The 23,980-nt window shown below is 50.4% G+C and overlaps 1 protein-coding gene across 1 annotated transcript; it reads left to right on the top strand.

Moving 5' to 3' along the window:
• Positions 1-581: 581 nt before the first annotated feature.
• SIGIRR (single Ig and TIR domain containing) lies at positions 582-23,980 on the top strand. The gene is made up of 9 exons (XM_024213317.3): positions 582-746; positions 2,216-2,414; positions 4,535-4,665; positions 6,988-7,128; positions 15,974-16,117; positions 16,754-16,856; positions 17,815-17,965; positions 21,676-21,850; positions 23,454-23,980. Exons 1-9 carry the CDS (start codon positions 740-742, stop codon positions 23,657-23,659), a joined length of 1,257 nt encoding a protein of 418 aa, XP_024069085.2. The 5' UTR covers positions 582-739; the 3' UTR covers positions 23,660-23,980.

Genomic DNA, 23,980 nt, shown 5'->3' with positions numbered 1-23,980 from the left:
GCCACAGGCTTCCTGCATGAACTTGGGCAAGTCACTTAGTGCCTGAGCCTCAGTTTCCCCATTTGTAAAATGGGGATAATAACCCTTCTGTTGTCTGGCTTATCTGTTTGGAATCTGTGCTCTCTGCGGCGGGTCTGTCTCTTCCTGTATATACAGCACTTAGCACAGTCTTGCTTGGGACCTCTAGGTACTACTATAATACAACACAAATAATAATACAAACTAGTTATAATACAAACAGCTAGTTTCTTTCAGCTGGCCCAGCAGACATTTGTCATCTCTGCAGTATGCCTGATAGTGGGGAACATTGATTGCCTGCCCCGCCTCCACAGTGTGTGTGGAGCATGCTACTAACTGTGCAAGCTGTTACATTTTAACCTGGTTTATTTCATTTCTAACTTATTCCTGTGTCATTCCCACCAGCATTGGATCTGTCCTGCCAGGACCTCGACCGCTTCTATGATCACAATGTGTGGAGCCAGCAGGAGCCCGGTAATCATTTGTTCTGTCCACTGGACGAGCTGACCCTCTAGCTCCTCCGGTCCAGCTCAGACTTTAACTTCCTGTGGAGCAAAGACTGCAACCCGTTGAACCCCTCCGCACAGAGCCACCTGCGCTGCACGCCAACAGGACCGCTTACCTCACCTTCCAGTGCCTGCAGGCTGGCGATGCCGGGAACTACATCTGCACGCTCTACCTGAACAGCCACAGAAACGCCTCCTTCACCATCAGGCTGACCATGGAAGGTAGGGCTGGGGGAAGTCACCCACAAATATAGCTTCAGAGCCAAGATTAAAGACCTAGCTTGAAACACTGATGCCTCCTGCTGGCTGATGCAGGAAGTAACATTGCTGTGCTTCAGAAGAGGCTGCTTGACTGTTTATGCTACTTCTGGCTCATTAGACACACACACACACACACACACACACACACACACACACACGAAGTGTCATACTCTGGGCCTCTGATGCTCCATGAGTGTAGTGTGTGTGGGGGAATTGCAGGAATAAGTGCCCTTGTATAGGTAGCTTTGCTTTGACAGGAAATATTAAAACAATACTTGCAGTGTACGTAATCCACCTCCCCCACTAAATACTCCCCCATTTCTGAGCGTCTGTTCACTGAATTTAAAAAGAAACAAGGGCAGCAGCAGGGACCAAAATAAACCCTAAATGGAGGTGATAAAGAGCAAGTATACACAGTCACCTGACTGCACACTAGTATGGCAACATACCTGAGGGGGAAGCAAAGGCTGGGAGCCTCACAAGCTGTGCTTTGACAGAATGAAATAGCGAATGAGCAGCAACAGGAGAGGGGGACAGGGGAGTAAAGTGGTTTGCGACATAGATTTGACGAGGTGGAGAGGTACAGGGAAGCCATTACAGATGGCATAAAATGCACAGGAAAAGGCTCTTGCACCAGCTGTGAAGGGTCAAAAGCCTCAACTCCCATTGAAATATTACTCTTGACTGCGGTGGGAGTTGAGTCAGGCACGGAGAGGAGGCTGCTGCTTCCAATAGGAAAAGCAGCAGCCGTGAGGAGATAGGCCACAGTGCTGCCTGCCCACTGCTCAGGTCCCAAGACATTGCCTTTTAGAGGGCGAGCAGCTCTTTGCCATGGGTCTGTACTAGTCCTTAGAGCTGGAGGGGAAATGGCAAATATGGGTGAAAGTCACTTGCTCTGTATGTATCATTGACATTTCAGAAGTGACACATTTTAACCAACTTTCACTAACAAAAGTGTAACATACTGCACATGTGCACACACACAGCCTAGACACCTTAGTTAGGGAACCTTCAACACAAGCCCCTACGCCTTGTGCTATAGGGGGAATTTTGTTAGCAAGTAGGAGGCTGTTATACTCATTGAGGACCAGCTGCCTGGGGGAAAAACATGGCCAGGCACACTACACCAGTGTGTTACAAACAGACTGTATGGCTGGGCAGTTGGGGCATTTTGCATGTCTGTATTATTTGCAATGTGGATCTGCTACTCGTTTTACTAACCATGTGACCAATTTCTTCATTGGGGGTGCAGAACTGACTGACTTTAGAGAGTATTGTCAGAGGCACAAAGGAAGTCAGGAAAAAACAGATGTTGCTCTACTATAAAGGAAACAATTTAATATTCGGTGTAACTGAAGACTTATTTTTAAATGGATGCTGTCCCTTTAAAGAGTCTCTCTCTCTCAGCATTTCCTTCCCCTCCCGCGTAGATCTGTGCAGTGTACCTCCTGAAGTCCTCTTCCCATCCAGCAACCAGACTTTGGAGCCTGCCTTGGGAAGCCAGATAACACTGAACTGCACTGTGCGGCTGCCCTCTCAGCAGTACTGCAACCCCGTCCTGCGCTGGATGAAAGATGGCCACTGGCTAGGCGATGAGAGCAGCCCATACGCCAGCGAGGAAAAAGTCTGGTAAGGACTCTGACCTATTGATAAATAGAAAGAGGCACTGAGGTGGCTACTGACAGGCAGGGCAAAATGCTTCAATCATTGCTTAAATAGCCTTCATGCACCCAGTGAGCCACAGTTCAGTGGGAGTTCTGGACCCACAATTAACAGAGTCTCCACTGAGTAGTCCCCCAAATCTCAGTGTTTCCTTTTGATAAGCTCAACTTCACGAGACCTGGACCCCAGTGTGCCAGGGCTCAAACCTCCAGCAAGACATGCTCTCAGCCAAAGTGCCGATCCACACCACCTCCCTTTCTAGCCCTGGCTCCCCACACCTCAGACCTCATCTGCAGCACCTCTGTTCTTCTAGGCCCACACACAGCTCTGCCAGGGCACCTGAGTCCTGACCGAGAACACCCCGTTAGTCTTGTCCACAGCTCAGACAATGCACCTGAGGGCAAGTCTACACCACAGCGCTACATTGGTGCAGCTGCAGCGCATCTGGTGAAGACGCGCTATGCCAATGGGAGAGCACTCTTCTGTCAGCATAATTACTGTTCCTTGGTGAGATGCGGAAGTGCTGGTGTGGACAGAGCAAAAATTGCATCGCTTGGGGGGGAGGGAGCTTTTTCACACCCCTGAGTTGATCAGTCTTGATATGCAACTCCCTTCCATTCCAGTCCTGGCCTTCCCTCTACATCTGAGGGCACTTCAGTCCTGACTCACACTTACCATCCTGGGCCTCTTGAGGAAATATGCCAGTGATGTCAGATTTTTAGGTGGAGGTTGGGTACAATTGGGAAGTGGCCAAGATCACCCAACATCTATTAATTTGTGACCGACACAGGATTTGAACTCATGTCTCTGGAATATAAGCACAATCACACTGTCCTATTTATCCTCTTTCTCGAAGGTATGTTCTAAAAATCATAATTCCACAGACACACAGATAAACAATGAAACACAGTGTGGGGGAAAAAAAACAAAAAACAAACAAATAAAGCCCCACAAAGCGTGCAGGCCAGCTGATGTTTCTGCCCATTTTATATTATGGCTCAGTGAACTAAACACAAGACTCTCTGCAGCACAAATGAGGGGTCCGAGAGCTGCTACCTGCTCTGGCTCAGATTCTGATGTTAGTGCCACCAGAGTAAAGCCACTGTGACCGGCGAAGCTCCATTGAGTAGGATACTAGAGTCATTGGGAGCAGAATCTGGCCCTGTGTATTTTCCCCTCAATTACAGAGGCACATCTGCTAGTTAACTTTTTGCTGCTCCACTGTGAAAGCCATAGAGCTTTCAACAGGTCTCCTTGCTTAACAGTAGTTAGCCTGAGCTCTGTGGTGTTTCACTTGCAAGAACTCTTTTCTACCAGAGCATGTTCCCTGCCCCCAGAGGGGCATACTGGTTTGAGAGAGCTAAAGACACAAGGCTAGCAGCACGTTGAGCCCTGGGCCACTTCTACACTGCAGCCAAGTACATTATCTCTGTTGCCAGCAGGAGGTGCAGCTATGAGGGGTGTGATGATGGCCAAGCATGAATGGAAAGTAGGGCCAGCAACTTACCCCATCTGAGGCAAGTCATCTGAAGTTCTTCCTTGTTGGAGGTCATTGTAAGGGGTGTGTGTGTGTGTGTGTGTGTGTGTGCGCGTGTGCGCGTGCGTGCGTGCAATGTGGAGTCCAGCAAAGCAACTCCTACCTTTTTGAAGGCTTTCCTGCCACTGAAAGTTAGATTCTAATTATAGATTTAGGAACCTGACTTTAGGATACTATTTTTGAAAATCTTGGCTTTGGTCTCTAAGTGCAAGGTGGATTCCTGCTGAACTAGACCCTGGCTAATGATTTATTGTGTAAAGGAACAAAAGGCTAACTCTAAAGTAAAGACATTCAAGTAGATCACAGAATCCTATCAGAGCTTAGTAGTAGACAGCACTATCCTTCTATCCAGTACTTCTCATTTTCCAGGCTGAATTGTTCCCTACAATACAGCAGAATGACAAAACCGAGTTCCTGTAGGCTACATGTAGATGAACTAACTAGAAGCTCCTTCTTGTTCTCTTCTGTCTCCTAGTTTAAATAGGAAGCCATTTCCCTGAAAGTGTACCCTGTAGCACTGCACTGATACACTGCCTCTTTCGTCCCTCAGGATCAGTGATAACGAAACAGAGACGTTCATGTCCAACCTTCTGGGGGTGAACCTGACAAGCGACGAGGACTACGGCGTGTTTGCCTGCTGGATTAGGAATACCACAGCCACTTTCACACTACAGAGATCAGGTAGCTTTTTGGGCATTTACAGCACTCTGATAATGGTGCAGGGAAGGGGTTACTATACCACTTGTGGTGGTAGTCTACTGGAATAGGCCTTTCAACAAGGTTCGGCCAGTCTATGGAGGCTCTCGAGGTGGAAAGAGAATCTCACAAGTATTTCTGAGATGAGTTGGGAGTAACTTGAATATCCTGACTAACACTTTCATAGTAACTAGCTGTAATATTGCAGACTGAGTGGGAGATGCTGAGTGCCTCACAGGCTGTCCAGAGTAAAAAAATGCCCCCCATAAAAATAAATTCCAATGGAATCTAGAGAGATCTTGACCTCAGACACACAGATCATAGTTAGGGCTCCAGATTTGTCACGGTGGGAAGAACCTCTTGGATACTGTGATTTTCCTGTTTGTCTCAGACTTCTCTTTCTGGCCATGATTTTAATAAACTCACCCTGCAGCGGTAGCTGCTGCGGCTGGGCCCTGCTCCATATCCTGGACATTTCAACCTGGCACATAGGGTTACCGTACTGCCCAGGTTTGGCCCAGCTGCCCCTCCATCATGCCAGGGGGCATCCAGATCACATCTGATTGAGTGGCATTGTAACTTGACAGGAGGGCGGGGGAGGTCAGAGCCCAGAGCCAGGCCCAGCCCTGAAGGACATGAGCTGCTGTTGCAGGGTCAGTGTGGGGCTGGCTCACTCTCCAGCTCCCCCCACCCCAGACCCTCCTCCTTTGTTGCAGCATTTTTTACCCAAGTCACAAGCCCCATGACTTCTACTAAATTTACCATGCCTGCTCCATGATTTTTTATTTAAAAACTGTTATGACAAGTCTGCAGCCCTAATCATAGTCCATAAACCCACTGTTGTGTTGAGCTCACACCATACCCGTTAAACAGGGAAGGATGGCCCTGGGATTGCTGCAGGGCTGAGGCTGACTAGTTCATGGGCAGCACTGGTGCACAGTGAAGAGGCTGTTGTCTTGGCAGTAATTAAATAACCAGAGCATGACTTATGAGGAGAGGCTGAGGGAACTGGGATTGTTTAGTCTGCAGAAGAGAAGAATGAGGGGGGATTTGATAGCTGCTTTCAACTACCTGAAAGGGGGTTCCAAAGAGGGTGGATCTAGACTGTTCTCAGTGGTACCTGATGACAGAACAAGGAGTAATGGTCTCAAGTTGCAGTTGGGGAGGTTTAGGTTGGATATTAGGAAAAACTTTTTCACTAGGAGGGTGGTGAAGCACTGGAATGGGTTACCTCGGGAGGTGGTGGAATCTCCTTCCTTAGAGGTTTTTAAGGTCAGGCGTGACAAAGCCCTGGCTGGGATGATTTAGTTGGGAATTGGTCCTGCTTTGAGCAGGGGGTTGGACTAGATGACCTCCGGAGGTCCCTTCCAACCCTGATATTCTATGATTCTAAGTAGACACGGTGCGTGTTAACCCTTTCAGTGACCTGCTGAGGCAAGTCCTGAACTTACTGTCAAATTTTCTCAGCTATTGCTCTTTTGAAAGTAAACCCCTCCAGCAATGACACTATTGGCATAAGGGAGGGGGAAGCAAAGGGGGCTTTATTATGTAAGGATGCTCTCTTTCAGAATGCTGACAGAATACCATACCATATGATGGCACCATAACCTGAAGTGCTGGAGATGGGGCTGCCTCCAGGAGGCTAGTCACTTAGGTCAAGATTTTTATTTTAAAGAACCATGAGAAGGAGTGGATGATGGGGAATCTCTGGATTCAGCCCAACTGAACATAGTCTTTCCCGATTTTTGTGCGCGTGTGTGCGTGTGTGTATATATATATATATATATATATATATGCGCGCAGGTGCAGATGCCCTAGTGAAGGGATTCATTAGTCCCATTCTGAAGAAGGAGAATTCAGCTCTGACACTATGGCTGATTGTAGCCAGGAAGCACCAAATATCCTGGACCCCAAACCCTCTCCTCTCTTTCTAGGCTGCTGTCACAGTATTTGGGGGCCCCTTTAGATCACAGATCCTATAGCACCTGATCTGTGTGATCCTTCTTTAAGCTGATGCAGCTGAGCCATTCTTCACGCTAGTGGCTAGAGCTGGAAAAAAGCCCATTAGATCAGAGTCCATCCCTTGTACAGGCAGGACAGCATCCACAGGCAGACGCTGCAACTGTTTTACTAGACTGTAATCTGACAACACACGTGGTTTTAGCTAAGAGCTTTGAGGCCAGTAACCTCTGCTCAGTCCTTCTCTCAGCAGACCGTAACCTACCCCAAGCCCCTCATTCTCCAAGGTATAAATTCCTTTAGTTCAAATGCTAAATGTACTGAAAATGCCCTTTCCTGTAATTGCAGAAGCTGCTGGACATGTGAGTGCAGTGCTGGCAGCCCTGTTCGTCCTGGGGCTGCTGTTGCTCATGGCTGTGATCTATGTGAAGTGCCGCTTGAATATGCTGCTCTGGTACAGGAACCGTTACGGGGAGCTGGAGATCAATGGTAACCCTTAGGGTTTTTGTGAATCCAGCTTTCAGTGCGATTTGCACTTCGGGTTTGAGGGAGATGGGGAAAGATTCAATGATCCAGACATTCCGGGCTTCTGCTGCTTCTCTAAAGGCTTCATGAGAAAGGGATTGGAAAGCAGAAGTGAACTAGAATTCCCCCGGAGCCAGGGGGTCTTCCTGCCTCCACCTGCCCACAGGGTGACTCCCACCCAGACTGCCTCCTCCTTGCTTGCCCAGGGTGCTCCATATAGCAGACTTTTTGTAGATAATCCCTAATGTGTCTGGATTGGGACTCCTTGTTCCACTAATAGAGTCTCTCTCCTCTTGATTCAGTATGTTGTGAAGGGAGGCTACTCCCTATGTTGAGCTAAGATTGAAGCTAGCTTCCTCTTAAAAGCTTAATTTGTCAATCCACTCCACCAAAACCAAACCAATCAACTTGAAACTTCCCATACTACATCTCAGCTGGAGACTCAGTTCTCAAAAAAGTTTGCGGCAAATCACTCAGGGAGTTTCAGAAATGACATTCTTCTTTGAATGCTTGTTCACATCGATTCCAATCAGGTGTGCATGCGCTGCGTGCACAGTCGTCGGAAACTTTTTCCCTTAGCAGCTCCCATTGGGTCGGCTATGGAGCCCCCTTGAGTGGTGCCCTCATGGCGCTCAATATATGACCCTGCCAATGTGACCCCCCCTTCAGTTCCTTCTTACTGTCTGTGGCAGCATTGGAACTGCGTTTTGCTTGCTTCCAAGTGTTCCCTTAGCCTAGTACCTAATTCTACCCAGTGTCTTGTTTTAGTAGTTAGTGTATTGTTGTTTGTGGTTAATATAGAATTGGTGAGTGGGATCGTTCCTACCCCTCACCCCACCTTGGGCTTCGGGGCATGCCTCAAGCCCAAGGGTTTAAGACTTGCAGTGTATGCCAAAAGCCTATGCCTAATAGCGATCCCCATGACTTGTGCCTGAGGTGTCTAGGGGAGGCGCATTGGTCTGAGCGCTGCAAGATTTGCAAGGCTTTCAAGCCTAGAACTAGAAAGGAATGTGACTTCCATTTTAAACAGTTAATGATGGAAGCCGCACTCTGTCCAGCGGCACCTGACCGCCAAGGCCCAGACCCAAGCTTGGTGTGGAGCATCCTGGCGTCGGTCCGCCAATTGACGAGGAAGGACTGACGCGAGAGACCCTCGGCACCGAAGATCCCTGGCACTGCAGCAAGGAGCAGACCCCCAGCACCGATCCACATCTCCAGTGCCCCACAAGCGCCATCAGAAGGCGGACAGAGGGCACTCTCCTCAGAGAGCTCCGAGACCACCAGGGGAGGCTTTGCTGTTCCAGAGGAACGACTCGGCTCCCAAGCAGCAAGAGCTTGTGCCGTTGACTCCGGTGCTGCAGACGGCATCATTGAGCCCGGCGCATAGTGACTCTCCGGCGGGGCAGTGCCTGGTGGAGGTGTTGGAGCCCCCCCTCCACCCTGGACACTTGAGGCTGCTAAGGAGCTCATCGAAATAACTGCGCCTCAACCCCCGCCCATTAGAGAGAAACCTCCAGCACCACCTAGATGGGTGCTGTCTAGAGGCAAGCCCGCGATGATGAGGCTCTCCCGTTGCTGGACTGGCACCAATCACGAGCACCCTCGCAGGGCCGGCACCGACACATGGCACCGGAGCACAGCAGCTGTTCCCTGGCACCGGACACGTGGCACCGGCCTCGGTTGTGGGACAGCTGATGCTGATCCTCAATGCGATCGTCGCGGCACTGATCCCCAACCACCTCTTCACGGCACCAACTGCCGGCGCAGGGGTCATCAGCACTGCCGTGGTCGTCATCCTTGGGATCTTCGGACTCAGAGGCCAACTCGTATTACTCGAGGTGCAGTAGACATAGATCTGGTAAGTGCCAAAGAGACGTACAAGCGGCCTGGCAGCCGCAGTGGCCACCCGCCGCATGATGGCCCTTCTGGACTCCCTGGGCTCACCATCAGGCCCAGGGTACCCCTTCGAGGGCTTGTAGGTCGGTAGCCTCGGGATATCACCCTTCCTGGTCACTGACGGATAGACCTGCCCCTCGGGTTAAAGAAGTAACCTTCTCCAGACCACCTTCTCATTCTACAGAGGAGTTGGCGGAACCGGCTCCAGAACCTCCCATAGCCCAGGCCACATCCGACTGTGTCGGACCAATGGAGAAGTCCAGTGCAACCCAGGAACAACCCAGGCAGATAGAGGGCCATGAAGACCCTGTACCCCCACTTGCTTCCTCATTATACTCACCTGATTAGGCCGTGGCAGGAGTGTCAGCTTCAGATCCTCTGCCCATTGACCACAGGGTGCACCAGGACCTGCTCCGCTGCATTGCCCGTAACATGGGCCTATAGGTGCAGGAAGTCATCGAGTCAGAGGACCCAATGGTGGACATTCTCACCCCAGAGGGTCCTTCAAGAGTAGCGTTGCCTGTCATTAAAACTATCCATAACAATTATAATACTCTGTGGCAGACTCCAGACTCCATTCCGCTCACCGCCAGGGGGGTGGAGAGGAAGTACTTTGTTCCATCCTAGGAATATGAGTTTTTATTCTCCCACCCACACCCATGCTCCCTGGTGGTCTCGGCGGTGAATGAGAAGGAGCGCCATGGGCAACAGGCGCCAGCACCCAAGGCTAAGGAGGCCAAACGTATGGACCTCTTTGGTAGGAAAGTATATGCTTACAGCTGAGGATAGCCAACCAGCAAGCTATCCTGAGCAGGTATAACTTTAACTCTTGGGACTGTATGTCCAAGTACAAAGAGTTGCTCCCTGTGGAGTCAAAAGCGGAGTTCTCAGCTCTGGTCGAGGAGGGGAAGGCAGTGACCAGGACAGACATCCCTACAGGCCTCCCTTGACTCGGCAGACCCGACGGCATGTACCATCTCCTCTGGGGTGGTCATGAGGAGAACTGCATGGCTCCAAGCTTCCGGGCTTCCCCTGAAAATTCAACAGACCCTGCAGGACCTTCCCTTTGAGGGGCAGGGCTGTTTTCAGACCAGACAGACTTGAGGCTTCACAGCCTAAAAGACTCGAGGGCAAGGATGAAATCTCTGGGGATGCACATGCCTGCTACCCAGAGAGAGCCTCTCAAGCCTCAACCTCACCACAACAGAGGCAATACCAGTCCCGCCCAAGGCAGGCTACATACCGCTGTAGGGGCAGGAACAATAGGCGTAGACCTTCTAACCCGCCCTCAGGCCAAGCCATCGTTGGGATCCAAACAAAGGTTTTGAAGGGACGCCCGAGGACAGCATACCCGCCACTATCCCAGATCCTTTCGCCTGCTTTCTGAACCGTCTATCCCACTTCTACCATGCATGGTCCCATATAACATCGGACCGCTGGGTTCTTCGCATGGTAGAAGTGGGATATTCTCTCCAATTCTGCTTCTCCCCGTCCCTCCTGCCCCCCTTCCCTGTCCCTCTTCAGGGACCCTTTTCACGAACAACTCCTTATCCAGGAGGTGCAATCGCTCCTCACCATAGGGGCAGTGGAGGAGGTTCCTCAGGAGCTACGGGGCAAGGAATTCTACTCCCGCTATTTCCTAATCCCCAAGGCAAAGGGGGGTCTCAGACCCATCTTAGACCTGAAGTTCCACATGGTCTCCCTAAAGTTGAAGTTCCACATGGTCTCCCTGAGCAAGATTATCCCTTCCCTGGATCCAGGGGACTGGTACACCGCCCTCAACATGAAAGACGCGTACAGATGTTTCCTGAGGTTTGTTGTCGACCGCATACATTATCAGTTCATGGTGCTCCCATTCGATTTATCGATGGCCCCTCGGGTGTTCACCAAGTGCATGTTGGTGGTCGCGGCTTTTCTCCACAAGAAGCAGGTACAGGCATATCCCTACCTCGATGACTGGCTGCTGCGGGGGCGCTCCAGAGAGCGGGTGGAGTCCCAGGTCCGGTTAGTCAGAGACTAGGACTTCCAGAGACTAGGACTCCTCCTCAACATGGGCAAGTCAACGCTGTCACCGACCCAACAAATAGAATTCATTGGGGCGGTGCTGGACTCGGTTCAGACAAGAGCCATACTACCAGAGTCCAGATTTCAGGCGCTGACAGGCATCATTCAGACTCTCAGGCTCACCACAACCGCGAGGACTTGCCTCAGTCTCCTGGCGTGGCTCGCCTCAGCTTATCACCCAGGTCGAGACAATTTGGACTCAATAGTAACGGTGCCAGAGCGAGTCTTAGATGCCCTATGCTGGTGGCTGGACCCTCACGTGGTCTGCGAAGGAGTCCCATTCACCTCCCCTCAATCATCCATGACCTTAGTAATGGATGCGTCAGACCCGGGTTGGGGGGCCCAGCTAGGAGACTTACAGACTCAGGGCAGGTGGTCGCAGTCTGAGATCCCGCTCCACATCAATATAAAGGAGCTCAGAGTAGTGAGACTAGCCTGCCAGATCTTCCAGACCAGAATACGGGGTCAGTGAGTGGCGGTGCTGACTGACAACACCACCACTATGTTTTACATAAACAAGCAAGGCAGAGCCCGCGCCTCCCCTCTCTGTCGGGAGGTTGTCCAGCTGTGGGATTTTTGCATAGCTCACTCCATTCACCTGGAGGTGTCCTATCTCCCTGGAGTACGGAACGAGCTTGCGGACCACCTCAGCAGGTCGTTCCGCAACCATGAGTGGTCCATCCGGCCGGAGTCAAACATTCCATCTTCCAAAGGTGGGGGCTTCCCTGGGTAGACCTATTCACCACCAGAAGTAACAGGAAGTGTCCAACATTTTGCTCTTTCCAAAAGCACAGTCCGGGCTCTATCTCGGACGCGTTCATGCTACCCTGGGGGGGACCATCTAATATATGCCTTCCCGCCGATACCACTCGTCCACAAGGTACTGCTCAAGATTCGCAGAGACAAGGCGGAGGTAATTCTGCTGGCCCCTGCGTGACCATGCCAACATTGGTACACCACGCTTCTGGAACTGTCAGTGGACACCCTGATCGCACTGCCGCTCCTCCCTGATCTGATCACACAGGACCACGTCCGCCTCCTTCACCCGGACCTCCAGTCCCTCCATCTCATGGCTTGGAAGCTTCATGGTTAAATCGAATGGCGCTCCAATATATGGAATTGGTGAGGGAGGTGCTGCTTGGTACCACCAGGCACCACTTATCTAGCTAAGTGGAAAAGGTTCTTGTGCTGGTGTGAGTGCAGTCGGGTACCTCTACTTCAGGCATCTATACCGTTCATCCTGGAACATCTACTGCATCTGAGGCAGCAAGGTTTGGCCGGATCATCCATCAGAGTCCACCTCATGGCCATCTCGGCATTCCACCCGGGAGAGTTGGGGCACTTGGTATTTGCCAACCCTATGGTGGGCTGTTTCCTGAAAGGCATGGAACGGCTATATCCACAGTCCCGACTGCCGGTACCTGCTTGGGATCTTAGTCTGGTCCTCGCTAGGCTAATGGGGGCCCCATTCGAGCCACCGGCTACATGCTTCCTTCTGTATCTCTTGTTGAAGGTGGCATTCCTGGTTGCCATCACATCAGCCAGGAGGGTGTCAGAGTTAAAAGCGTTAACCTCCGACCCCCCCACACATCTTCCATAAGGACAAAGTACAACTCAGGCCATACCCGGCCTTCCTGCCCAAGGTGGTATCCCAATTCCACATTGGCCAAAACATTTTTCTACCTGTCTTCTATCCCAACCCACATGCTACTGCACAGGAGCAGAGTCTTCACTCACTAGATATGCGGAGACCGCTAGCATTCTACACTGAGCGCACGAAGCCCTTCAGGAAGTCAAACCAACTGTTTGTAGCAGTGGCAGACCGGATGAAGGGGCTTCCAGTCTCCTCACAACGCATTTCTTCCTGGATTACAGACAGCATCCGTACCTGCTACGACCCCGCCAAGGTCCCAGCCCCGGCTATTACAGCCCACTCGACATGAGCTCAAGCCTCGTCCGCCGCTTTTCTGGCCCAGGTGCCCATCCAGGAGATCTGCAGAGCGGCAACCTGGTCTTTGGTGCACATGTTTACCACCCACTATGCCAGCATGCTAGAGAGCACGCAGCTTTCAGCAAGGTGGTGCTCCAGTCAGTGATTTCTTAACTCCGACCCCACCCCCTGGGAGGAGCTTGGGAGTCACCTGATTGAAATTAACATGAACAAGCACTCGAAGAAAGGACGGTTACTCACCTTCTTGTAACTGTTGTTCTTAGAGACGTGTTGTTCACGTCCATTCTAATACTCACCCTCCTTCCTTCCCCTCTGTCGGAGTAGCCGGTAAGAAGGAACTGAAGGGGAGTTGGGTTGGCAGGGCCCTATTTTGAATGCCATGAGGGCACCACTCAACCCGACGGGAGCTGCTGAGGGAAAAAGTTTCCAACAACCATGCATGAGGCGCGCACACACCTGATTGGAATCCCCTGTGATTTCTTTAAAAAGATACACGTGTGAACTTAAGATGCTGTGTAAGTGATTCTATGTTCCTAAAAAGATACAATGGCATTCACTTTACAGAGTTTCTGTATTCTTATGAAAACCTGTACTATTTCTTTAACTCTTATGAAAGACACTTTTCATTGTTAGGCCTTGTCTACACACATCTGCACCAGTTTAGATAAACCAGTTCAAACCCTTCTGTAGATACTTATTTCAGTTTAAAAATGGCTGTTCCAGCATATCCTTACCTGAGTGCCCCCTTCGAGCATTGTGCAGTGCTGCCTCAGTTTCCCAGCTGTTCTTACGTTGCTCCATCCAGCCTCCAGCACCTTCTGAATTGCAGAGATTTAGCCCTCTGGCTAGGTTACTTGTAGTTCTATTTCTACCCCTTCCAGGGCACTCAAAATCCAAAATAAGTCTGACGCAACATAAAATTAACCTCTTCTCTGTTCCAGGAGATGTGCTAGACATCAATTTTCCCCAGTTTCTGGCCTTAGCCAGACTTCTCTTCCACAGTGAGAGCCTAACATCTGTTCTCTCTGTCTGCTCCCCCAACTGCCCAGGCCTTTTCCTTTTAAACCCCTCCCTGGAAGCCTGCTTCCTGCTCCAGGTGTCTCAATTTGGGCTGATTTGGCCTTTGATAGCCAATTTACCCCCTTCCTGCTTTGCATACCCCATTATAGGGTCCAGTTGTGGTTTAGATTGAATCTGTTCCCATTCAACTTTCGCTCCAGTTGAACTAAATTGGTTTAAGTAACACCTTAAATTAAATCAGTGCAACTCAGCTTAAAGACAAAGCCTTTAGGATTATTGTCAAAGTGAAGCTGGTAAGTGATTCCGTAGCAGAAGTTATTATACAGGTTAGAAATCCTAGGAATTCCACTCTACAAAAACACCTAAACATTGGAAAGTTGGCAAATACATAAGTCACCTAGGCCTGGTCTACACTAACCCCCCCAATTCGAACTAAGGTACGCAACTTCAGCTACGTGAATAACGTAGCTGAAGTCGACGTATCTTAGTTCGAACTTACCGCGGTCCAGACGCGGCAGGCAGGCTCCCCCGTCGACTCCGCGTACTCCTTGCGCCGAGCAGGATTACCGGAGTCGACGGCGAGCACTTCTGGGTTCGATTTATCGCGTCCAGACAAGACGCGATAAATCGAACCCAGAAGTTCGATTGCCTGCCGCCGAACCAGCGCGTAAGTATAGACAAGCCCTAAGACGTCCTTAACTCTGCCCCATTGTGCCATCAGAACACAGATAACCTTTGCAGTCCATCACAAAACCTCAGTATGATTTTTTTTTTGGCAGTCATTAATGAGATGTCCCTGAGTAATGGACGGATAAAGTGTTCTCCAAGTTTCTGGTTGTTGGTGTGGTGAGGCAGAGTTAAGATTGTTTGGGTGACCTTAATTCTGTATTATCCACTGTCTTGGCTAACTTTTTATTTGGGACTTTTTGTTGTCATTTCTTTAAAACTGCAATATTCTTAAGGATTTTTTGCTCAAAATATATGATGGATTCTTTCAACATTAACTCAAATTATGGTTGTTTGCAAGGTTGCCGTAGCCATATTTGGTCCCAGGATATGAGAGACAGACAAGGTAGGTGAGATGATGTCTTTTATTAGACCATCTTCTGTTGGGGAAAGGTACAAGCTTGTACCTTCCACCAACAGAAGATGGTCTAATAAAAGATATTACCTCACCTACCTTGTCTCTCTAATTATGGTGTCTTTTTAAAATATGGGAATACTAGAAGTATTTTATCTCCTATTTTTGCATATTAAAAATACATCAGCATAGAGATGGTGAGAACTGATGAAAACAGATACTTGGGACCATTGCCAGGGTTGCTCTGGGATTTGTATTACAGTTGCATCCACCATCTGCTTGGTGCTCTTCAAAGCATCTACGAAGAGACAGTTCTTGTCCCAAAAAAACATGCCGTCTGCTAGCACAAACCAGTGGTAATAACAAGTACAGTCCTCTTTGGGGAAAGAATTCGGATGATGTCACCAGGACACTGGGGTGTAAGATCAGGTCCCGCTCCAATTCCTGCCTTGCTCCTCTTGGGGGGACAGGGACATTTTAAAGTCCACCCCTGGAGCTTTCTGGTCCATGTGGCTGGGATGTTGGGTTTCCTACATGGTGAGTTTTTCAGTGTCATTAAAAATCCTGGAAGTAGCACCATCAGTTACACAGCAATTCATATGCAAGTTAACACCCTGTTAACTTGCCCCAAAGAGATTCCAGCCTGAGGTGTCAGAGTAATGCCTTCCCCAGTTGGGAGCTTATAGGAAACTGGCTATCAGTGCTGACAAACTGAGCTCTGTATCTGCCACGCTGTAATGTTAAGTGTGTCTTTTACCACCACCATTCTCCCTTGCCCTGCTGGGCTCTTTTCACAGATGGGAAGCTGTATGATGCGTACGTGTCTTATGCAAACTCCCCGGACGACAGGAAGTTTGTGAACTTCATTATGAAGCCACAGCTGGAGAACCGTCATGGCTACAAACTCTTCCTGGATGATAAGACCATCCTGCCCAACTCAGGTATGGATGCTGCCAGGCTCAGGTTACATGAGAGGCAAATGGACATGCTCCCACTGTTGGAAAATCAGCCTTGACCTTAGGTTAATGAACCTGCTCTTTAGGACCCAGGAAGCCTCACCATGCACAGGCGGCCTGCTCTCTGGTGTGCCACTTCCCTTTGCTCTCCCACACACCTTGCAGTCAAAGATTACAAACACTAACTGATTAAGAATGCTGTGATGTCAATAGCCGAGTGTTTTAGAGATGGGAAAAGAGAGGCACTGAAAGGTTAAGTGTTCCCTCCAACGTCCCATAACAATTCAGTGAGAGAATTGGGGATGGAACCCAGGAGTCCTGACACCTGGTCCCCTGCTGTAATCACTGGAAAACACTGTCTTCAGATCTGATAGTGTAACCTGAGTCTGGGAGAAGAGCACTTTACTCTCTAAGACAGGCTGGGTTATGAATTCAGCTGTTTGAGAGACTGTGGGTCTCTCTGTGAGGATGCCCTGTTGCCCTCAGTTTGGGTTCGGATGCTAAGGCAGCCCATTCCTGGAGGAGGAGGAGGAATAGTGAAGTGCTGGTGACCCATTCTGGCTCTGCTTAGTCTTTGCCATGGCTGTGACTGTGAATCTCATTTCTATCCTACTCCCGTAGAGCCTTCAGCAGACCTGATTATGAATGTGAGCCGGTGCCGGCGCCTCATTGTGGTTCTCTCGTATGCATACCTGGAGCAAGACTGGTGCATCAACAACTTCAGGTAACTGGCTGGTCACTGAGCAGGGTTCTAGGCTGCTGCTTTGCTCCCCTAGTAGCACAGAGGTAGTTCTCACTAGATTGTCAGAAACTGCACCCTGTTCTTTTCCCCACTCTGCAATCCAGTCATGTTATTCCTCCTCCTCCTCCACACTGCTGGGGTGCCCAGCAGCAGAGTCACTGAGAGCACAGGAGAGACAGTCTCCCTGCTCTCAGTTCCTATGTCTGGTGCCACAGCAGCCTGTGGTGGCTGTGAGGAGCAATTGCAAGTAAGTCCTGCTCGGTGCCCTAGAGCATGCTCGGTGCAGACAGAATCTTCAGAGCAGTTAGCAACCAAACTAACAAGTCTCTACTGAGCATGTGCAAACTGCAGTTTTTCACAGGCCAGATTCAGGTGTATTTTCCTAGGGGCAGCAAAAGGCACATTCTGGGCACCATGGTGACCTCCTTCCAATCCCACCAAAGTTCAAGTCTCTTTTTCCAAAGCCAGAGGTTCGAAATTAAACTATTGTAAGATTTTTTTTTAAAAAAAATATTTAAAAAAAAAAAAAAAAAAAACAACCTTCCCTAATCTTGTTCTCTGAAATGGTTCAACTTTTTAGCTCAAACTTTCTAAAACATTTGCTAGACACCTGGCATGGAAAATTCCAGTCCGAACTGCGAAAGTTTGCCAAAGTTATAAGCAAATGTATGCAATCTTATCATAGACAGTATTGGGCAATCTTAACAACAGGCATCTCTTCCAGCTCCACCTATAATGTGGTTACAAGCCCTAAAAACCTTGCCTCTATTCTCCTTACTCCAGCTTCCAAAGCAGTTAGCTCCCAAGCCAGTGCTCATTGAAGCCAATGGGAGTCTTTCCATTGCTTTGCAGTTGGTCAGGGCAATGAAGAGATGGGTTAGCTGAACAGGCGTGATTCATTGCACTCCTAACTCCCTGGAACGGTTGCCTTGTATTGCAGGGACGGTCTGTTGAGACTGCTGGAACTGTCCCAAAGACCCATCTTTGTCGCCTTTGAAAGCCAGTATCGGGAGATAGAGCATCTGGCCATTAACCTGCTGAAACAGCACAAGAATGCTGTGACCTTACTGCTCTGGCGGGCTGGCTCAATGGTAAGCTGTGGGTGAGGTGGGAGTGGAAGGTTTCTCACAGTGCTGCTGAAAGGCTCTGGGTACCACTCTCCTTGACAAAGCAGCATTTCAAACTTTGCAAGAAGCACTGAAGTGCAGACGTGGTTCTCTGTGGTGGAGGGCCTGAGATGCTCCCTCGACTCACTGACTTCACAATGGTGTGTGCCAAGGCCACTCTGCTACTCCAGAGCTGGAAAAATAGAGTGAGATAGGCTGAGTGGGGTCTTCAGGATATTCCCCACTAAACCCTGCTGGGACACTTCACTGTCCTGCCCCTATACATCCCTCCTCTTGGCATCTGCTATGGCCACTCTAGCCCTATGACTGGGAAGGCAGGCCAACTCCAATCAGTTGTCAGCTCCTGAGCTGGCCACTAGGCGATGCCGCAGCCTCCCTTTCTGAAGGCAGTGAGCTCCACTTCAACCCTGCGGAGGTAACAGAGAAACCAGAGATTCTCCCAAACCCACACAGACTCTATCCTACTGCAAGGAGAGGTGCTGAACTGTCAGGCCAAGCCTATTGCTACTAAGGGCTAGTCTACGTTAGAAGCACTACAGCGTTGCAGCTGCACCGATGCAGCACATCTGGGGACAATGCTCTATGCCGACAGGCAAGAGCTCTCCTGTCGGTATAATAAAACCACCTCCATGAGAGGCGGTAGCTCTGTCAGCAGAAGAAGCTCTCCCGCCAACATAGCACTGTCCACGCCAGCGTAACGTATGTCGCTCACCAGGGTGGCTATTCACACCCTGAGCGATATGTTATACCGACATAAGTGGTAGTGCGTACGAGCGCTTAGGCAGCCCTGCTGGAAGTGTCCTGCAATACCAGAACTAGAGTGCAGTGGCCTTTGAACAGCCTGCACTGCAGCTCTCCCCAACAGGCCTCTTGGCTGCTGCCCTGGGCTCCCTGCACGTAGCTCTCCTTGAGAAGCCCTTTGGCCACTGACACATTACTCACATTAATTGCTGGCTGGGGTTTTTCACAAAGAACAGTAAATCCCGTAATCCACATAATCCTCCCTCGCCTGGAAGCTCAGAGGCAAAGGAGCATGGAGTTTCGTAGAAGTGCTGTAGCTCCAGGTAGTGACCCAGATGGCCACGTGGTGGCACCATAACCTGAGAGATGACAATGGGCAGTAGGTTAAGAGATGTCTCAGCATGCTACAGTGCTGGGGAAGAATCTTCATCTCCAAACAGACACAGAGGCTGCGGGACAGATTTTCTGAAGTGCTCAGCTCCCATTGAGAACAACGAGAGCTGCTGAGGACTTTTGAAACTTGGGCTGTAAATGACTTGCCCAGAGACACACATCAAATCAGGGGCAGAGCTGGAACAGAGCCCCAGTCTCCTGTCTGTGCACAGAAATGATCACACTTACCCAGGCTGCCTTTGTGGATATGGTAATGGGATAGAGAAGTTAGATACACAATTGTGCAGGAGATTGGAGTCTAACTGTGTAAAGAGCGAGGCCCACAGTGACAGCAGAGCATTTTTAAACCACTCCCTACAATTAACAACGTTCCCTCCTCAGTCATGTTATAGAAACTACATTCCCAGCGGTGCTACTCTTCAGAGATCAGCATGGACTTCCCTGGTACAGCTGAGCTCCCCTGGTGCCACTCACTTGGCTGTAGACTCCTCTCCAGTTCTCGGACAGAGGTTGGGTGTACACTGTTAGCCTTTGGGCTCTCGCATTAGCCTAGCCACATTCCCCTGTGTATCTGACACAGGATGACTCAGGATGGAGCCAGCCATTTAAACCCTTTGGCTCATTACGCTCATGGGAACACACTGCCTTTCTCACATGGCCTTGACATGTGCAACTAAAGGCAAGTTTAATGCCGTCTTTCACTACCAAGAGCATTTTAGGGCTGGCTTGTCCCTGGCCCTTGTGCACCCCACTTATGGGACAGGAACAACTAATCCCCACATTTGGGGAAAATGCTGGAATTACTTTCTTTGCACTATGGGGGCACAGCTTGAAGGGGGGGGGGCAAAGAGTGGCAGCACCATGTCCTCGCCTACCTCTCCCACTGCCCCACTATGCATGCTCCCTGGGTGGATCGAGTGTCTCTAATTTCAGACTAAAAGTGCTCAGTTCACACATCAAATGTGAATTCTAACAGCCAACCCCAAACTCACACTGGGCTCTTTCCCTCCCTGCACCATCACCAGCAATAGGGGCTCTGCAGGCCTAATTCTGCCCTCAGTGCGGCTGGTGTAACCCCCCTGTCTTCCTCTCCTCGGCTATGCCAGTGCAAGCCATGGAAGGGTAATGGGTTTGCACAGATGTAAGCAGGGGAGGCATCATGCAGAATCGTTATTCCTGGTGATGATGCAGAAGAAGGAAAGACTCCACTGTCAAATCCCAGAGCCCAGGGTCTGGCAGTTACAAGAGCCAGGACCTTGGCTTTGAACTCAGCGACACCCACTGGATCTGGAGCCCCATTCTGTCCAGGGGAGACCTGCACTGTAACTCTCTCCAGAGCAGCGTGTTTGGGCCTAGAAAGCTAGCTTGGAAAGCTGGACAGAAGCTTTCTCCTGGGTCTAAAAGGAAGTCCTACTGTTTCCCACAGCTGTTTCTTTTTCAAACCCAAACCTAGACCTGCAGCTTCTAGCCTCCATACAGTCTCAGCAGTTCTGCTGGGATCGCCACCCAGGTTCTGCTAGTTTTTCCTGATCCCAGCTTGGCGAGAGGCCATCTTCTGAGTACAGCCTTTGCCAGAGCTCTGCTGCTGGGGCTTCAGACACGTGCAGGGACATGCCCTTGCTGACACCAGGGAGCTGTGCAGCTAGAGCAGCCCTGCCAGAGTGAAGCAGCACTGAACAAATGCAAAGCCCCCTCCAGCTTCAAGAAGAAAGCATTGCACACGCCAGACTGTCAGTGTCCGAGACGGCAGGCCCCATCCACACTTGCCCCTGACTGAAGGGGATTGGAAGCTTCTTGTAGCTGGATTGTTCAGATCTCAGGCACTTCTGTACAGCATTTACTCCTCCAGAATTGATCCTGGCACTGCAGATAAGGTAGCACCGAATCCTTCTTGGTTCGGATAAAGTGAAATTCCCAGTGAAGAAGCAGGATTACACCGTTCCCCTGCTCTCTGTGGGACCCAGGAGTGTGGGGAATGCCACAGAAGGGGCAGAAGTTTGTGGGAGGAACATGCTCTGTTGTGGGATAGAACAGAGGACATCTAGTCTGGGGACCTGGGTTCTATTCACAACTCTCAGTAACCTGCTGGGTGCCTTCTCTGAGGAAGGGACTTCCCCTCTGTGCTTCATTTCCCCTTCCACCCTTCATCTGTCTTGTGTGTCTAGACTGTATGCTCGGTGGGGTAAGGACTGTCCCTTCCTGCAGCTACAGACAGGGCTAGCACAATGGGGTCTTGGGTGCGGCTGGGGCCTCTAGGCTTGACAGAATACAAATTAAAAAAAGGTTCCATTTTTCTCTGATTTTTGGCGGAGTTTCCAGCTCCCTCTGCAGAAAAAGGAGTTCTGTCTCCATAAACTTTTCAGGAGCCAGACCTGCTGCATGTGTCACAGCTCACATGCCCCAAGAATGCTCTCAGCAAGTCGGTGCTGAAACTTGTCCAGAGACGTGTCAGGGGTTGCAGGGCTTTGCACTTGGCAAAGGATATGGCTCGAACAGAGCTCGGAGGGGAATGCTACCAAAGTTCTCCCTCTTCCTTACAGACCCCGTCGTCCGATTTCTGGAAGGAGCTGTGCCTGGCTCTGCCACGGAAGGTGTCCTACCAGGGGATCATGGCGGACCCTCAGACCCAGCTCCAGGAGGACAAGGACCCGATGCTGATTCTCCACAGCAGCTACCTGGAGTACCAAGGGGACCCCCATCCTGAGGGAGACCTGGGTACTGTAACCATCTGTCTGTGTTCTTATATGGCTCCCATTGCTGTAGTTTCTGAGCCCCATTCTATAAAGGGGGATGTTACAACACACTGGCTGGGCTGCAGCCACTTACTCCACGAACACCTAGTGTCTAGGAACGTGCACCCATAGGGCCAGACTTCCCTGTGGTATGTGCCTCTCCCGTTAGTGTTCCAAACATGGAGCTAGGATTGAGTAGGAGCAAAGTTCACCCCTCAGAGCACCATTTCCAACCTCACGTCTGAGGTTACAGCCAAGATTATTGGGATGAGCAATGACAAAGGGCCATTGAGAGCCATCTCAACGTTTCCTCCTTCCTCTGCTCTCTGCAGCTGCCTGCCGGAGCCTTGCACTCTGACCCAACCCCTCCCCCATAGAGATGGTTGTGAGTTTCCTTCCCATGCCCCCAAGGCTGTGTCTGTCATTGACTTTGGATTGGGTTCGATGTGATCAAATCCTGGTCGGCTAACCGTTTCTAACACAAGATATTCATGCCTGGCACTAACTAAATCACCATGGATGGCCACCAACCCCAGCTCCTCCCCATTACCCCCAACACACACGTGCCACCTACCCTTCCCTTTCGGTCTCTTGGGGAGAGCCCCGCAGTTTACTAGGGGCTCTGAGAAGCGCAGAGTAATTGGAGGCCCCATCCCTTTCCCTGTGCAGGCTGAAGCAGTCTATTATCCTCCAAGTCAACACGTCAAAGAGAGCACGGGCTAAATAGAAGGAAAGGGTTATACCAGTGGCCGTTTGCTTCCTTCACAGGCTGAAAAGACAGTGATGATTGCTGGGTCTTGTCTCTTCCCAAGCCTCTCGAACAGCTGCTGTTGGCTGGAGTAGTGGGAGGGAGGTGCACTTACTGGTATTTGCCCCAAAGGTCTTGGAGAGGGAGTCCAGGATTTGTTAACACATGCTGAGTTGCCGGGAAATATATTTTAATTTTAGTAACAGGATTCAAATAAGTCCTGTGCTTATAAAAGATTTACAAGCAGCTGGCAACACAGAGCTCAGCTTGTTTGTGCCCAGTGACTGTCTTGTTAGGAGGTGAATGGAGAAATGATGGGCTTGGCACAGCTGGCTGGAGTTCAGACAGGAGCACTGCGGTTATTCTGCCAGGTGTTCTTTGCAGCCTGACAGCAAGTTGTCAGGCCTCAGGCACCCAACTGTCAGGAACAGGAGTTACTAGTTGTGTGCTGCATCCCAGCACAATGCATGGCAAAGCTTCCCTTCTTAGGCTAGTGCAGCACTGCAGCAGTGTGCGGGGATCCTGGGGCAGCCTTGTTCTCTAGCTTTGCAGGGCACTGGCAGGGAGTTTGGGAAGACAGTGTGACCGGGAGACAAGGCAACAGCTCTTCACTAGGAGGAACAGTTCCTGTTTTTTTACTTCCTGTTCTTCCACTATTGGCTGGTATGGATTGACCCTAAAACTGCCATTCTGTGGTAGGAAGGCCCTGTAGTCTCTATCCAAAAATCCCCATTCCACCCCCAAAGCAAGACAGAACTCCTGGGATTCCCACAGAATAGGAGCTGCTGGGGGTCCTGTTCCCCATCCCCCACCGATCTGTCCTCTCTCTCCATCCCAGCAGGTGTCCGTGGGTCCATTTTAAGGGGCCCTCCACCCCCTCGAATGACTGGCCCTGATGGACCACCAGCACTAGCAGCTGGCATCGTGGAAGAAGTGCAGCTAGAAGAGGGCCAGAGGAGCGAAATAGACATCTCTGACCTGGGGTCACGCAACTATGGAGCAAGGACAGACTTCTACTGCCTCGTGACAGAAGATGACCTCTGAGAGGGAGAGCGGAGACGGTGGGATTATTGCTCCCATGGGACTGGCCATCTTGGTGTCCCTTTAGAAGGAAGTGCTGCTCAGCTAGTTTCTTTAACCCAGAGGCCTTGGCAGGTCTTCAGCACTCCCATTCCTGGGTATTCTCTATGGGGAAGTCAAGGCAGAAAAAGGGCTGACTTTTTACCCTCCCACTGAAGCCTTACAGTCCCATTTAAATGCTGGGGATCTTAGTTTTTGCAACTGTTCAGGACCAAGGGAAATTGTTAGGAAAGAAGAATTCAGCCTTTTGCCTGGAACTTGCTGAAAGAGACTGGGGTGGTGGAG

The sequence above is a fragment of the Terrapene carolina genome, unplaced genomic scaffold (assembly GCF_002925995.2).
Source record: "Terrapene carolina triunguis isolate 2854851 unplaced genomic scaffold, T_m_triunguis-2.0 Scaffold261, whole genome shotgun sequence".
In the NCBI taxonomy this organism is placed as follows: domain Eukaryota; kingdom Metazoa; phylum Chordata; order Testudines; family Emydidae; genus Terrapene; species Terrapene triunguis.
Note: the sequence above shows the minus strand (reverse complement) of the source record. Positions and strands in the feature narration are given on the sequence as shown.

Coding starts and splice junctions, on each gene's coding strand:
- SIGIRR (XM_024213317.3), top strand. Junction 2,415..4,534: donor GCCAGCGAGGAAAAAGTCTG/GTAAGGACTCTG, acceptor TTCGTCCCTCAG/GATCAGTGATAACGAAACAG. Junction 4,666..6,987: donor TTTCACACTACAGAGATCAG/GTAGCTTTTTGG, acceptor CTGTAATTGCAG/AAGCTGCTGGACATGTGAGT.